The sequence below is a fragment of the Globicephala melas genome, chromosome 15, assembly GCF_963455315.2.
Source record: "Globicephala melas chromosome 15, mGloMel1.2, whole genome shotgun sequence".
Taxonomy (NCBI): Eukaryota; Metazoa; Chordata; class Mammalia; order Artiodactyla; family Delphinidae; genus Globicephala; species Globicephala melas.
This window is the reverse complement of record NC_083328.1, coordinates 40,753,697-40,770,516: the sequence shown is the minus strand read 5'-3', so window position 1 is coordinate 40,770,516 and position 16,820 is coordinate 40,753,697. Positions and strand designations below refer to the sequence as shown.

General features: G+C 42.6%; 1 protein-coding gene across 1 annotated transcript in view; it reads right to left on the bottom strand.

Annotated features, from left to right (window-relative positions):
* Window positions 1–16,820, bottom strand: part of CFAP61 (cilia and flagella associated protein 61) — a 256,224-nt gene that overhangs the window by 95,688 nt on the left and 143,716 nt on the right. The window contains exon 18 of the mRNA XM_060285108.1: window positions 2,896–3,023. Coding sequence (XP_060141091.1) covers window positions 2,896–3,023 — 128 coding nt within the window. The remainder of the gene's footprint in view (window positions 1–2,895; window positions 3,024–16,820) is intronic.

Below are 16,820 nucleotides of genomic sequence, written 5' to 3'. Positions count from 1 at the left end.
ACCTGGGCACAGCACCCTCAGAAGACAGATGCACAAGACGCGGGGAGGGGGGACAAATTAGCCAAGTCTCACCTCCACCCTGAATCACCCTGCACCCTCGCCCTTCTGCATCAGCTAGCCAGGGGCCTCAGGAGTGTCCATGGAGATTGCAGGAAGTCTAAGGGCAGGGCTGCCACTCAGCCCAGCGCTGGAATATTCACCAGGACCAGGAGGACACAGAGAACCACGGGGGGGGGGGGGTTTGGTGTGTGTCCCTAGAAAACGCCTGTCACTCATGTCACCAGGTACTGGAGGGCCCAGGAGGTCTTGCCCTTGTAAGGACAAGAAGAAGATGCAGGGTGACCCACAGGCCTCACAACCAGAAAAGAAAGTGTGTCCTCTGTGCAGGTGTAACTGTGGACTGGTGGCAGCTGAGGACCAGACAGAAGGTTGTACTAAAAACCAAAACCCCAAATATCCCCTCAACACTCACACCTCGCATGGAGCTTCTATCCTGGTGTCTGTATTAGTTGGTGACTTTGGGCAAGTCACGTCAGCACCCCTAATAGCACCGTGGCACTTGTGGAAAGAAGAGAATTTCTGCAAGGACTGCTTTTGGTGTCTTTGAAGAGGAGACCAAAGGTGCTTTGCAATTTGTTTTGCATGTAAATAATATAAGAACAAAGAGTTGTGCTTGTTTTGTCACCAGATGACAGGATGACCAGATTTTCTGGAAAAAGAGGCGGCTGTACTGGGCCTCAAATGGATTTTCCAGGAACTACAGTGCCCCAACTGAGTTTAATAATGCAGGGCATGAGCGTGGGAGGGCGATTTTCCTAAATCTTGCCTCCAAAATGTGGATTTAATCCTCACTGGAGGTCAGTGTTTGGTGAAAACTCTGTTTCTTCAATTCCATCCCAACTCAAATCATTTACAAAGTTTAGTTCAAATGGCAGTTAAATTGGTAAAGTAAAATCTGCAGCAGGTTACTATGGTGACTGCTGATATGAAGTAATTAGAGAAAATAATGAGAGAACTACTTCCTCTCTCCGGGATTTGATATCCGTAAACTGATCCCGGTCTCTTTTTAGTGCACGTAATCTGTATAACGATGATAGAGAATTATGAGTACTTTAAAATGCTTTAAAAAGCTCTGTCTGATTGACGAATTTAATCAACCAAGTACTTATATCAAAATTTATACCTTTCTTTATTAAATCTAAGTTGATTCCACAAAAAAAAATTATATGTGTATATCTTAATGTAATCATTTTAAAGAAGACATAATGACAAGATATATAGCTAAACTAAGATTTAAGATCTGTTTATGGTAACTTCTTGACTACTGTAATTTCACAACTCCACCCTGATGGTTCATCTTTCAAAAGTGGCTGTACAGATTGCTGTTCAGAGTCTGAGGTGAAGAGACCTGTCAGAATAGGGAAAGCCCTCAAACTACAGAGTGGAACAGGCAGGAAAATGGAGATTCCTGGGTGCTTCTCATGATTTCTTTCTTGCAATGAGAGATTGCTGTAGACTGACCACAGTATTTAAAGCCTGTGAACTTGGTTGCTAATTTCAATAAAGACAGGCGACTTATTTCTGGTTAACTAAGGGTGTGTTCCGGATAATTGAACAAATTGGCTAGAAAGTGAAAAAATCTTCGGTTATGTATGATGTCAAATGAGCAAAATAACCATCTGGGTTACTTCGTCTCCATATCCACCAGGGACAAACACCTTCTAGGGGTCATTTCCTCCACCCTTTTCCTTGTCTAGACCCTCACCACTTATCTGGCCTCCGGAGGAGTCATGGTGGGGATGCCTTTCCCCATCTGCCACTCTCCTCTTAGCACCTACAGCTTTGAACAGTAGCTAAAGTTTCTCATGCGATCCTGAGCAAAAGGTCTGGGAAAAACTGGATTCTCCTAACTTAGGAGTCTGTGGTTCTCCAAAGCCTGGGTCTTTGAAAACATCTAGAGACTTTTTACGAAATGAATGAGGAAGCTAGGTCTGAGAGAAGTCAGGCACACATCAAAGGTTCCATGCCAGTGGTGGCAATGCCAGGCCATGAATCCAAGTTCTTGGACAATAACCCAGGGCTCTTCCTGTTAAAGAGAGGCTGAAATTCGCTGAGCAGATGAAGAGCTAACTGGGGGAGCTGAGAACCCTCAGGAATCACCTATCGGGAAAATGGGCTCTGCAAGGAAACTGTGCAGTGCTTTGAGGATAATAGAAAACACATCAAACAGCTGCACAGACCTCAGTTGTCCTGGGGAAATGTACTCTGTTCCCTGGCACCTGAAATGCAGGTGTTGAAGGAAAGGTCCTGGACTGTCTGCCACTTCTGAAGCCTATTTGTGATGTATACAGTCAAAACTGGTCCCCAAACCTGCTTGATCACACAGAGCACCTGTTAAAATACAGGTTCCCAGGGCCCTCCATAGGAGTTTCTGCTTCTCTGTGTCTGTGAGGTCTGGGAATCTACATCTTTAACAAATGCTCTAGGTGATTCTTATAATCCAGCCAAGAGAGGGGAGCACCAGTATAGAATAGGGGCTGGAAAACTTCTTCTGGAAAGGGTCAGAGTGACATATACTAGGCACTGCCAGCCAAACGGTCTCTGTCACGGCTACTCAAAGCTGCCGCCGTATCAACAAAACAGAGACAACACATAAATAAATGAGCGCGACTGTGTTCCCATAAAGCTTTATTTACAAAAGCAGGTGGACCTGTTTTGACCTGGGGGGCTAGAGTTTGCCAACCCCTGATCTAGAATATTCCACTGATTCATTAATCCACATAGACAACGTATGTGAGGTAGCAGAAAGCTCAGGTCTGTCCTTTCAAGGGACCCTCTCAGGTGTAGGAAGAGAAAGGCCCTTTAAAAACAAAAAAATAAAGTAAAACAACTCACCAAAATATCAGTGTCTCTAGGAAGGAAATTCCAACATTGGACGCACCAACCACAACAATCTTGGCATTGACAGTTATTTTAGGTTCCAACGTTAGTTTTCTGTTTATATGGTTCAAGGCATAACTCAACTGGAAAAAAATACAAAGAGAAAAAGGGACTTGAGGAAAATGTAGTTGAGTCTGCATTCCCAAATTGGCAATTACTTAACCAGTAATTACCAGCAAATCAAACTGAAAAATGCCCCTGTGCAGCCCTGAGGAAATTTATGGGAAGTAATTTTTAAGAAATTAATGTAAGAATATGGCAATATACCTAACACCTAGGCTGGTTCACATCAAAATACTTGATTTAGATCATTTTCGTCTTATTGTTGACAGATGTTTCGTATAGAACCCAGGCCATCTATGACTAGAGATGATAAGGTAAATAATTCCCCAAGAAGACAGGCAAGTTGCTGCTTGAGAATCTGTAGTTTCATCAAAGGTCCCAATCTTTCCTTCTGTCCATGGTTTGAACAATTATATTACAGTAGCTGGGTGCCTGATGGAAGGTATTAGCTCTCATTCAATTCTGCATTCCTCACACAACACCTGGAGCACAGTAGGTGTTCAGTAATATTTATAGAAGGACAAATGTGTTGAATGACAGAAGCATATTGGATGATAAGGATTGTTCAGTCTTTCAAATAACTTAGGGTCAGGGAGGACTCTTAGAAGCACAGAAAGTAACAGGTGATCGTTTTAATGTCCACCTTTGAAAAAATCACCTGGATTGATTTGTTTGGTTACTTTCCTGCAGAGGCTTCAGTGGGAACATGAAATGTACAAAGGAAGGTTTTACAAAGAGGTGGTGGGGTCTGTTTGTTTGTTTGTTTTTTGCCCACAAGGCACAGCATGTGGGATCTGAGTTTCCCGACCAGGGATCAAACCCATGCCCCTTGCATTGGGAGCGTGGACTCTTAACAACTGGACTGCCAGGGAAGTTGGGGTACTCTTAAAAGAACGTTGGATTGGCTCAGAAGACCTTGATTCTCTTCTTTAATTCATAAATTCAACACACATTTTTATTTGATGCTTCCTGTGTGTCTGGACAATAACAGGGCTTACAGCCAACTTCTCATCATAGGCAATGGAGGACAGGAGTCAGTGGAATGACATCCACACCAATGTGTCCCACTCGTTCAAGTTCTCATTACATTAGCATTAACTCACCCTCTAGGTCAGAGACCTTCAAATTCTAGTAGAACAAACCTATTTTTAATTTTCTTAAAATCCTGAGATACCAGGAGCTGGAAGTCCAGCAGGCTAATGGTAAAGTCCTATGGAAAGCTAGGCTCCCACCCACCTTCCAGTGCCTAAGGCAGCATGGGTGGGGTCACATGCTTTGCAATTTACCTGGCAACATGTGTGACCTAGATGATAAATCCCCTCTCTTTTGCTCGAGCTAGCCCAGCAACATGCAGGTAAAAAAATGTCTTGAGCCAAATAAGGTATTAATAGAAATTCAAAACAAAGTCTGGAGGTTTTAGACTCTCTCCATAATTAACATTGCTGGTGCCTCTCAGCATCTGTCCCACCCCCACTCCCACCTCTAATGAGACACACCAGGGATTCTGGAAAAGACTGAACCCACTCCCATCTTTAAGAGGGGGCTCTGGCTGACATAAACCAAGTTGCATAATCCCACCCTCCTTGCTCAACAATTGGCCCAGGATAGACACATGACCTATGCTGGTTTAATCAGAGTGAAGTCCAGGACTTTTGTGTGATGGTTTAAGAAGAAAAGCCTCTTGCCTTCCAGATGGTACGAGGTGTAGATTGTGAAGCCTGAAATAGTACAGTCATCATGCCACCAAGAGGGAAACCATTCTGGGATGAAGCCCCAAGAGAATCACAAAGAAATAGAACAGGAATTCCTTTCAAATCCTACCTGAAGCCCATGCTAACTTTGGACTCTTCAGTTACATGAGCGATAAATATCAGTCAGCTATCGCCAAACAGTGCTGCATAACAAACCACCCCAAAATGCATTGGCATAAAAAATTGCCATCTATCCTGACCCATGTAACTCTGAGTCAGCTGGAAGAAGGCTGATGTCAGCGGGATTCAGCTGGCTTTGGCTCCACTCTGCAGATTTCAGCTTAGCCTCACATCTCTCCTATGTTTTTTTTTTTTTTTTTTTGCGGTACGCAGGGCTTTCACTGTTGTGGCCTCTCCTGTTGCAGAGCACAGGCTCCAGACACGCAGGCCCAGTGGCCATGGCTCACGGACCCAGCCACTCCGCGGCATGTGGGATCTTCCCGGACCGGGGCACGAACCTGCGTCCCCTGCATCGGCAGGCGGACTCCCAACCACTGCGCCACCAGGGAAGCCCTCTCCTATCTTTTTTGATGAGAAAGAGCTGGGTCTGTTCTTCTCATGGCAATGCAGAAGTACAAGAAGGTAAGTGAAAATAAGAAATACTTCTTCAGCCTGGACAAAGCAAGTCACACGGTGGAGCCCAACACCAATGAGGTGGGGAAGCCGACTCCCCTGTAGTGGGAGGAACCTCAAAGTCACACAGTAAGGGCACAACCCAGGGAGGGAGGAAGAACTGGGGAGAAAGACTGCAACCCACTGTGTTTCCTTGATTGTTTAGCTCAGTTTGATCCTTTTACATGCAACTAAAAACTTCCTAAACTGATAGACTTTCTAAATGACAATAATGAATATATCATTTGGGTGAAAGAGTATCTGTTCTTCAAATAAATGTCATTCTGATCTGCCCTATGAAAATTTCCCAGCACAGGCCAATGAGGAATTCTGGGAGAAAACTAGTTAACACTGGTACATCTGGCTGCCAGTGTGTACTGTGTTCCCATTAACTTGCAAGACAAGCCTGGTAGCAGCAGGCTGGGTCTGGTGGTTTAGAGTGAGGAAGATAGGAAGCATAAATGGTGGTATGAAGGCATGTAGTCACAGGTCTAATTAAGAGACTTAAGATGCAAGCATCTTCACAGAGGTCAGAACCCAAGATTCCTTCCATAGGAGGTATGTTCAGACATTCCCCTCTGCTGTCCGGAAGCATATACTAAAACATGGGCAGTAATGAAATTCCCTGGTAAAGAATTGTACCCCATTTATGAAACAGTTCCTGAATCAATGATTCAAAGGCACCTGGGGAACAGAACAGAATGGCTTTTGTTTCCCACACAATAGCTTTAACACCAATAGCTGCCAGGCCTCAGAAATCACCTTTCTAACCTCTGAATACACAAAGTGGCCTCCGGTGTCGAGTTAGCATCAGTACCAACGGTGGTGGGTGTCTCAGGAGAGTGCTCAGGCACCACAACGGTTCTCACGAAACCCAATTTGTACCCAGGCTTTAATTAAAAACATATTCATCACTGGGTATGAAGAAGTGACCTGAAAAAGCCACATTTTTCTTTTGTTAGGATAGATGGTTTTTAAATACCTTGAAAAGAAATTCTTTCCAGCCTGGAAATATCTTTCAGTGACAACTGCAAATGAAGAGGGCTTCTTCGGCTTTCAAAGGGTTTGTTTTGCCCATAAGCTGAAAGCTCGAGGCATTTTTGGAAGAAAGCAGAATATGTCCTTCCTTTATGTTCCTTCAAACTACAGGTTTTCCCAGTAAAGAAAAACAGGTACGGAAGACCCTCTGAGCCAAGCCAGCTTTTCCTTTTCTTTGTCTGAGCATCTACCAAAAATGTCCCGTGCACTAGAGATCCTGTTTTAGATGTTTGTTTTTGTTTTTTATTTCCTTAACAGCAAAGTAAAAATAAAAGCTGTACCTACTGATTCATATTTTATAGACAGAAATTAAATGTGCCTTGTAATAGTGAATTATCAAAGATGAAACAGAGGAGTCTCTGTAAGCTATTTAACTACGTATCATACCAGTGATAATATGGGTGAGAAATCAGATTCTTACCTCCATATTCTTTGGAGACATTTATGCTTCTATTCTCCTAATGACACTAAGTTAGTATTTTTAGACAAACGGATGATTTTAAATAGATCAACAGGCACCCCAGCAAGAAGGAATAGGCCATATATCATGTATAAGCTGACCTTTCAAGGCTGAAAGAAATGTTCCTTAAAATTGATTACGGCTTTCATAATAAGTTTAAAACACAAGCATTAAGTTCCATCCCTGAGATGGAAGAAGAAAGAATGATAAAATGGGACTCCCTATTTGGAAATTCTAGAGCCAGGCTTGAGGTGTGGGGAGGGGAGGGAGTGTGGACGGTTCAGAGGGAAGTGACAATAAAGGTCAGGTGAGGGGGTTGTTGAGATGAGAAAACAGGGAACAGAAACGAGCACATGTTTAAATTTTAAGCTATTTATCTGTAATTTCCTATGAGCTTCTGAATTGGCACACCTTGTGCAAGCGAGTCATTGAGCAGTTTGGTCCCTTTATTAATTCATCTGGTTTGTCTGCTGCCCTCCACCTAGACTGTTTGCTTTCTGAGGTCAGGGGCTATGTCTTTGTTTTTTTGAGGCATTCGTTTAGTTTTAGTTTAGTTTTGTTTTATCTGAACAATTCCTGCCACACATTTTTGGACGTTTGGTAAATGATGAAAGGACAGATATGCTGACTTTGCGTTCCGCGAGCCCTTCTTAAAGGGTGTTGACGTAATTTCTACTGATTCAGGTTATTTCTGTTGGTGCTTTTCCAGTTGCTTACATGACAAACAAATGATTTATATATGATGAGAAGAACTTGGATTAAATTTGATCTTTTTAGTGAAAGTGATACGGACGTACATGCTCAGGTGAGTTTATGCTGTCATTCGCATACATTTATCAAGAGACCTTAAAGACACAGTTCTGAATTTCATGCATGTTTGTTAACTGTTTTGTGTGTACAAAAAGAAAAATTTGTCAAAGTATAATTTTATCTGATACGCACAGACCTGAGTTCTGTGTTTCTATATCTGGTTTAGTTTTTCTCATGCACTTAGAATGAGTTAGAATGACAACAAAAACAGTATTAAAACTCGGTTTCGATGATAGATCCCAAATCAGAAGTTGCTAAAATAACAAATAGGCCATTGAACTAGAAAGCAGTCAAAATAACTACAAATGATCCTACATAATAAACCCAATTCATACTAAAATGGGACATGACAGCGTCTACGGTGAATTTTTTCTAATGATACCCTTTCGTTTGGGGGTCACATTCAACCTCCAGGATCACTGGACTGGGCATCATTAGCCCAGTCCAAACAAGGGACTGTTTTCTTAACTCTGCTACTGGTTGAAATTCTGAGCCTCTTTTTCTTAAACATCAGTTTCCTCAGGTGTAAAATGGAAGTAAATTACACAAACCTCTGCTTCCTCAGCAGGCAAACACGGGAACTATTCATTAAAAAACGTCTACAAATACTTGGAGCTTTTCAGGCAAAGATGTTACACAAGGTAAAATTGCACATCCTCTCTCGCATCTGTAATATGAAAGGCAAATCTTCGAAAAACACGTTTTAAAAGGGCGAAACAAGGAGCTCCATTTTCAGCTCCACACCCATGTGTATATATATTTTTTCTTCTAGAAAGCTTCCAAAGACTTCAAAGGGAGCTCTGTCCAGGCAAGAAAATGGAAGATGGAGAGATTCAAAGCCATTAGAAATAGAATTTCTGAAATTCTTAATAAGCCTATTTTTGCTTTATAAATGTAATTTTTTCTCCTTACACTTTTCCATTCTCTCTCTTCTTTTTGAGAAGCTCCCCTTTCCCCAATTTGATCAAAACAAATAATGACAGGTTGACAGAGCTATAAATATCAGTGTCAGTTTCAGAGTTCAAAGTAAACGAATTGACCTCTTGGGGTCAAAGTATTGCAATATTTACCAAATACATAAAGAGTAGGGAGATACAGACATGTAAACTAGAACCAATAAGTCGGGCATCTCTTCCACAGACAAAATGCAATTTTGAAAAACCTTTCTGCTAAGATCATTAAAAGGGCTCAAAACTACGATAGGGGGCTTCCCTGGTGGCACAGTGATTGAGAGTCTGCCTGCCGATGCAGGGGACACGGGTCCATGTCCCGGTCCGGGAAGATCCCACATGCCGCAGAGCGGCTGGGCCCATGAGCCATGGCCGCTGAGCCTGCGCGTCCGGCTCCGCAACGGGAGAGGCCCAACAGTAAGAGGCGCGCGTACCGCAAAACAAAAACAAAAACAAAAACAAAAACAACTATGATAGGAACGCCATCACCTCTGTCCTAGCAGAACACGAGGAGGCTGTCAAGACAACGCCATGGTTTTGAGCCTCGTTTTCTGAAGGATTCCCTTAACCTTCCTCTTTGTTAGGGTATGGGGAGCTTCTAACACTTCTTGCAGCTCCAGCATGTGGGGAAAATGCACACTGTTCTGTCTCTGGCATCTGCTGAGAGTGACAATGACTCAAAGACCCTTTCTGGCTTGCTCTCCTATCACGGGGAGGAGTGTACTCAAAACCGTGCAATGTGGGCCAAAGGGTGGGCTGGGGTTCCTGCAGCATCCCCACCACTGCACCAGGCACAAGCTAGGCACACAGTAAAGTTTGGGAAGTGAATGAGGCACTAATTTGGCCTCTGCAAAATTATTAGTAACCCTACCCATGAAGAATTCTCATTTCTTTAAAGAACTATAATACCTTTAATTCCTTTACATTCTTCACATTATCCCAGGCAAACAGTGGGAGCTTGAACCCGAGCTAAAGAAGAGGGTCCTGTTTCAGTTAGGATTGGGCTTGGCTGCATACAACAGAAAATGCAGCTTAAACAGAAAACGGAGGCTTTGACAGGATAGAAGATAATTTCTCACTTATGCGAAAGAAATCTGGAAATACATAATCCAGGGCTAGACTTAATAATCCAGGCAGAGCCAGACTTCTACCTGCCTAACTCCCCATCCTAGTGCATGGCTTCAATCCTCAAGGATGGCCTAGGATGGCTGCCGGACATCCAGATATCACGTCCTCATTCCAGGGAGCAGGAAGGAGAAGGAAGGAAAGAAAAAAGGCCCTTCCTTCCAGTGAGCCACACCCTTTAAGCAGCCATCTCAGAATTCCCATTCCAACTACTGCTACTTCCAGCTCAGTGGCCAAAATTGAGTCATATGGTCATGCCAGATGCAAGGGAGGCTGGGAAACATATTCTCTTAGTTGGGTGCATTGCTGCCTTGCACAAAATTGAGATCTCTTTACTAAGGCTAAAGGGAGGAATGGATATTGGGGGCAACTCATGGTCTTTGCTGTTGTTCCTTAAGCCTCTATAATTCAATGAGTAAATTTCTTTTACTTGCATTTTTCTTATATTTTTCTTATCAACTCCATCTGTCCCAATCCCTCCTACACCCATATTCCCAACCTGGCTATTATCATTATTTTGCAAATGTTTTTAAAAGTTCAAATTATTGCCACCCCATGACAATCACTGGCAACCATTCTTGTACATTTATATGTGGGGAAAAAAAGTGTTTTGGAAGTTGAGTGACTTTACTGAATTTCGCCAGTTCTAGGATGCACGTTTTTTCCACATTAGCATCCCTGAAATCAGCCTCATGGTCAATGTCACCTTAGCCGTTGGGATTGGCCAGGTAGCAGCAGTGACACAGCTGTCCTTTCCTGGGAACAGGTGACTTGGTCAAGGCTGTTCACTGTCATCATTTCCGGAGAGTCATGTGCGTTATGGGACAACATGTGTTGAGTTTAACTGCTGCTGACAACGCCTTCAAAAAGATTACAGCATGATTTGGCATCGAAATGAACACTTAATATGTTCGCATGCAGGCCCAGAAACCGAGCGGCAGGGTGCAAATTTGATATTAATGAAGCAAATATTAGTCATCGGAGGGAATGGCTGCAATTCCGTATTTTCTTGCAATGAAACAATTGAATGCTTTACAGGAACAAATCAGGGATGATAGATACCTACAAGCAGACGAAGCTGTGTCACATTTTGTTACCAAGACACATGCAAAAGTTTTTTTCCCATCATGCAGCAAACAATGCAATTGAAGGGTACGTAAATTGGCTCTCCTCTCTGAATAGATAAAAGAAATTTCAAAGCAATAAGACTTATATGACTGATTCATATTCTGTTCAGGGCTCTTATTAAGACATTGTGTCACAGTTTAATTGGCCATGTTTTTTTCTTAATGGTACATAAAGTAAGGGTCCATCTAGTAATAATGGCATCTTAGATTTGATAAGGGTGATGAAATTCACTTGTTTATAATTAGATAACAGCCTGAACAAGTAGTTATATAATCATTGAAAATATGGTTATTTGATGCAATACTCGAGCATGGGCAAGGGAGACCCACTGTTGGCTTTTCAGGGACACAGTGACTCACTGATTCCCAATGTGGGGATGCTAGCACAGGTGCCAGGATAACCTCAAGTGGCTCCACGTCCCTCCCCTTCCCACCTGGAGTGGTACCAAGTGTTTAGAAATGTCCTCTGTGCCCCACATCACTCCCAGGAAATCCTGTCTGTTAGGGTTCAGCTACTTGGCTACCTCCAGGTATCACTGTCAATACAGAGTCAGCCACAAACCGGAGAAATGACCTCTCTGGGGTGAACAGACAGCAAAAGGCAGGGAGAAAGCAAATCCATGGCAGGGAAATGGTTTGCAGAATCAATGACAAATTACTATTATGTTATATCTGTGTCTCTTAAGAAAAGCTCATTGACTTAGCATGTAGTTGCCTAATCATTCTCAACTTCTATAGCCCTATGAAAGACCCATTTTTAATGAAATAAAATGAAGGTGTGGCCTCAAAGGTTTTGAAAATAATCAAATTCAAGAGCGATGAAAGGCATTCTTCCTGTTAAATAATGCCCTTCCAAAATGATGGCACTTTCCTACAGGTATCCAAGGATAAAAATGGTCCTGTATATATTAAATACAAAATGCATATATGGCCGGGGGGATCTTCAAGATGGCGGAGGAGTAAGACATGGAGATCACCTTCCTCCCCACAAATACATCAGAAATACATCTACATGTGGAACAACTCCTACAGAACACCTACTGAACGCTGGCAGAAGACCTCAGACTTCCCAAAAGGCAAGAAACTCCCCACATACCTGGGTAGGGCAAAAGAAAAAAGAAAAAACAGAGACAAAAGAATAGGGACAGGATGGGGCTTCCCTGGTGGCGCAGTGGTTGAGAGTCCACCTGCCGACGCAGGGCACACGGGTTCGTGCCCTGGTCCGGGAAGATCCCACATGCCGCAGAGCGGCTGGGCCCGTGAGCCATGGCTGCTGAGCCTGCGCATCCGGAGCCTGTGCTCCGCAACAGGAGAGGCCACAACAGTGAGAGGCCCGCGTACCGCAAAAAAAAAAAGAATAGGGACAGGACCTGCTCCTCTGGGAGGGAGCTGTGAAGGAGGAAAGGTTTCCACACACTAGGAAGCCCCTTCACTGGCAGAGACAGGGGATGGGCGGGGGGAAGCTTTGGAGCCGTGGAGGAGAGCGCAGCCACAGAGGTGAAGAGGGCAAAGTGGAGAGATTCCCGCACAGAGGATCGGTGCCGACCAGCACTCACCAGCCTGAGAGGCTTGTCTGCTTACCCACTGGGGCAGGCGGGGGCTGGGAGCTGAGGCTCGGGCTTTGGAGGTGAGATCCCAGGGAGAGGAGTGGGGTGGGCGGCATGAACACAGCCTGAAGGGGGATAGTGCACCACGGCTAGCCGGTAGGCAGTCCGGGAAAAAGTCTGGCACTGCCTAAGAGGCAAGAGACCATTATTTCAGGGTGAATGAGGAGAGGGGATTCAGAACACCGCCTAAACGAGCTCCAGAGATGGGCGCGAGCTGCAGCTATCAGCACGGACACCAGAGATGGGCATGAAACGCTAAGGCTGCTGCTGCAGCCACCAAGAATCCTGTGCACAAGCACAGGTCACTATCCACACCTCCCCTCCTGGGAGCCCGTGCAGCCCGCCACTGCCAGGGTCCCATGATCCAGGGACATCTTCCCCGGGAGAACACACGGTGCGCCTCAGACTTTTGCAACGTCACATTGGCCTCTACCACTGCAGGCTTGCTCCGCATTCCATACTCCTCCCTCCCCCAAGGCCTGAGTGAGCCAGAGCCCCCTAATCAGCCGTTCCTTTAACCCCCTCCTGTCTGGGCAAAGAACAGACACCAGAGGGTGACCTACACCAGAGGCGGGGCCAAATCCAGAGCTGAACCCCAGGAGCTGTACGAACAAAGAAGAGAAAGGGAAATCTCTCCCAGCAGCCTCAGGAGCAGTGGGTTAAATCTCTACAATCAACTTGATATACCCTGCATCTGTGGAAGACCTGAATCGACAATGAAGCATCCCACAATTTGAGGTGGTGGACTTTGGGAGCACCTGTAGACTTGGGGTTTGTTTTCTGCATATAATTTGTTTCTGGTTTTATGTTTATCTCAGTTTAGTATTTAGAGCTTACTATCATTGGTAGATTTGTTTATTAATTTAGTTGCTCTCTTCCTTTATTTTTATATATATATATTTTTTCCTTTTTCTTCTTTTGTGAATGTGTATATGTATGCTTCTTTGTGTGATTTTGTCTGTATAGTTTTGCTTTTACCATTTATCCCTGGGTTCTGTCTGTCCAGTTTTTTTTGTGTGTTTTGTTTTGTTTTGTTTGGTTTTAGTATAGTTTTTAGCACTTGTTATCATTGGTGGTTTTGTTTATTGGTTTGGTTGCTCTCTTCTTTCCTTTCTTTTTTGAAATTACTTTTTAATTTTAATAATTATTTTTTATTTTAATAAGTTTATTTTATTTATTTCTTCTTTCTCTTTCTTTCTTTTTTTTCCTCCCTTTTCTTCTGAGTCGTGTGGCTGACAGGGTCTTGGTGCTCTGGCCGGGTGTGAGGCCTTAGTCTCTGAGGCGGGAGAGCCAAGTTCAGGACATTGGTCCACCAGAGACCTCCCAGCCCCACATAATATTAATTGGCAAGAGGTCTTCCAGAGATCTCCATCTCAGTGCTAAGACCCAGCTCCACTCAACGAACAGCAAGCTACAGTGCTGGACACCCTATGCCAAACAACTAGCAAAACAGGAACACAACCCCACCCATTAGCAGAGAGGCTGCCTAAAATCATAGTAAGTTCACAGACACCCCCAAACACACCATCGGACGTGGTCCTACCCACCAGAAAGACAAGATCCAGCCTCATCCACCAGAACACAGGCACCATCCCCTCCACCAGGAAGCCTACACAACCCACTGAACCAACCTTAGCCACTGGGGGCAGACACCAAAAACAACGGGAACTACGAACCTGCAGCCTGCAAAAAGGAGACCCCAAACACAGTAAGATAAGCAAAGTGAGAAGGCAGAAAAACACACAGCAGATGAAGGAGCAAGGTAAAAACCCAGCAGACCAAACAAATGAAGAGGAAATAGGTAGTCTACCTGAAAAAGAATTCAGAGTAATGATAGTAAAGATGATCCAAAATCTTGGAAATAGAATGGAGGAAGTACAAGAAATGTTTAACGAGGACCTAGAAGAACTACAGAGCAAACAAACAATGATGAACAACACAATAAATGAAATTAAAAATTCTCTAGAAGAAACCAATAGAAGGATAACTGAGGCAGAAGAATGGATAAGTGACCTGGAAGATAAAATAGTGGAAATACCTACCACAGACCAGAATAAAGAAAATAAAATGAAAAGAATTGAGGACAGTCTCAGAGACCTCTGAGACAACATTAAACGCACCAACATTCGAATTATAGGGGTCCCAGAAGAAGAAGAGAAAAAGAAAGGGACTGAGAAAATATTTGAAGAGATTATAGTTGAAAACTTCCTTAACATGGGAAAGGAAATAATCAATCAAGTCCAGGAGGCACAGAGGCCCATTCAGGAGAAACACACCAAGACACATATTAATCAAACTATCAAAAATTAAATACAAAGAAAAAATATTAAAAGCAGCAAGGGAAAAGCAACAAATAACATACAAGGGAATCCCCATAAAGTCAAAAGCTGATCTTTCAGCAGAAACTCTGCAAGCCAGAAGGGTGTGGCAGGACATATTTAAAGTGATGAAAGGTAAAACCTACAACCAAGATTATTCTACCCAGCAAGGATCTCATTCAGATTCGACAGAGAAATTAAAACCTTTACAGACAAGCAAAAGCTAAGAGAATTCAGCACCACCAAACCAGGTTTACAACAAATGCTAAAGGAACTACTTTAGGCAGGAAACACAAGACAAGGAAGAGACCTACAATAATAAACCCAAGACAATAAAGAAAATGGTAATAGGAACATACATTTCGATAATTACCTTAAATGTAAATGGATTAAATGCTCCAACCAACAGACATAGACTGGCTGAATGCATACAAAAACAAGACCTGTATGTATGCTGTCTACAAGAGACCCATCTCAGACCTAGGGACACATACAGACTGAAAGTGAGGGGAAGGAAAAACATACTCCATGCAAATAGAAATCAAAAGAAAGCTGGAGTAGTAATTCTTATATCAGACAAATTAGACTTTAAAATAAAGACTATTACAAGAGACAAAGAAGGACACTACATAATGATCAAGGGATCAATCCAAGAAGATATAACAATTGTAAATATTTATGCACCCAACATAGGAGCACCTCAATACATAAGGCAAATACTAACAGCCATAAAAGGGGAAATCGAGAGTAACACAATAATAGTAGGGGACGTAAACACCCCACTTTCACCAATGGACAGATCATCCAAAATGAAAATAAATAAGGAAACACAGTCTTTAAATGATACATTAAACAAGATGGACTTAATTGATTTTATAGGACATTCCATTCAAAAACAACAGAATACACTTTCTTCTCAAGTGTTCATGGAGGATTCTCCAGGATAGATCATATCTTCATTCACAAATCAAGCCTTTGTAAATTTAAGAAAATTGAAATCATATCAAGTATCTTTTCTGACCAAACGCTATGAGCCTAGATATCAATTACAGGAAAAAAAAATCTCTAAAAAATACAAACACATAGAGGCTAAACAATACACTACTAAATAACCAAGAGATCACTGAAGAAATCAAAGAGGAAATCAAAAAACACCTAGAAACAAATGACAATGAAAACACGATGACCCAAAACCTATGGGATGCAGCAAAAGCAGTTCTAAGAGAGAAGTTTATAGCAATACAATCCTACCTCAAGAAACAAGAAACATCTCAAATAAACAACTTAACCTTACACCCAAAGCAACTGGAGAAAGAACAACAACAACAAAACCACCCCCCCCAAAGTTAGCAGAAGGAAAGAAATCATAAAGATCAGATCAGAAATAAATGAAAAAGAAATGAAGGAAACGATAGCAAAGATCAATAAAACTAAAAGCTGGTTCTTTGAGAAGATAAACAAAATTGATAAACCATTAGCCAGACTCATCAAGAAAAAAAGGGAGAAGACTCAAATCAATAGAATTAGTAATGAAAAAGGAGAAGTAACAACTGACACTGCAGAAATACAAAGGATCATGAGAGATTACTACAAGCAACTATATGCCAATAAAATGGACAACCTGGAAGAAATGGACAAATTCTTAGAAAAGCACAAACTTCCGAGACTGAACCAGGAAGAAATAGAAAATATAAACAGACCAATCACAAGCACTGAAATTGAAACTGGGATTAAAAATCTTCCAACATACAAAAGCTCAGGACCAGATGGCTTCACAGGTGAATTCCAGCAAACATTTAGAAAAGAGCTAACACCTATCCTTCTCAACCTCTTCCAAAATATAGAAGAGGTAGGAACACTCCCAAACTCATTCTACAAGGCCACCATCACTCTGATACCAAAACCAGACAAAGATGTCACAAAAAAAGAAAAGTACAGGCCAATATCACTGATGAACACAGATGCAAAAATCCTCAACAAAATTCTAGCAAACAGAATCCAACAGCACATTAAACGGAC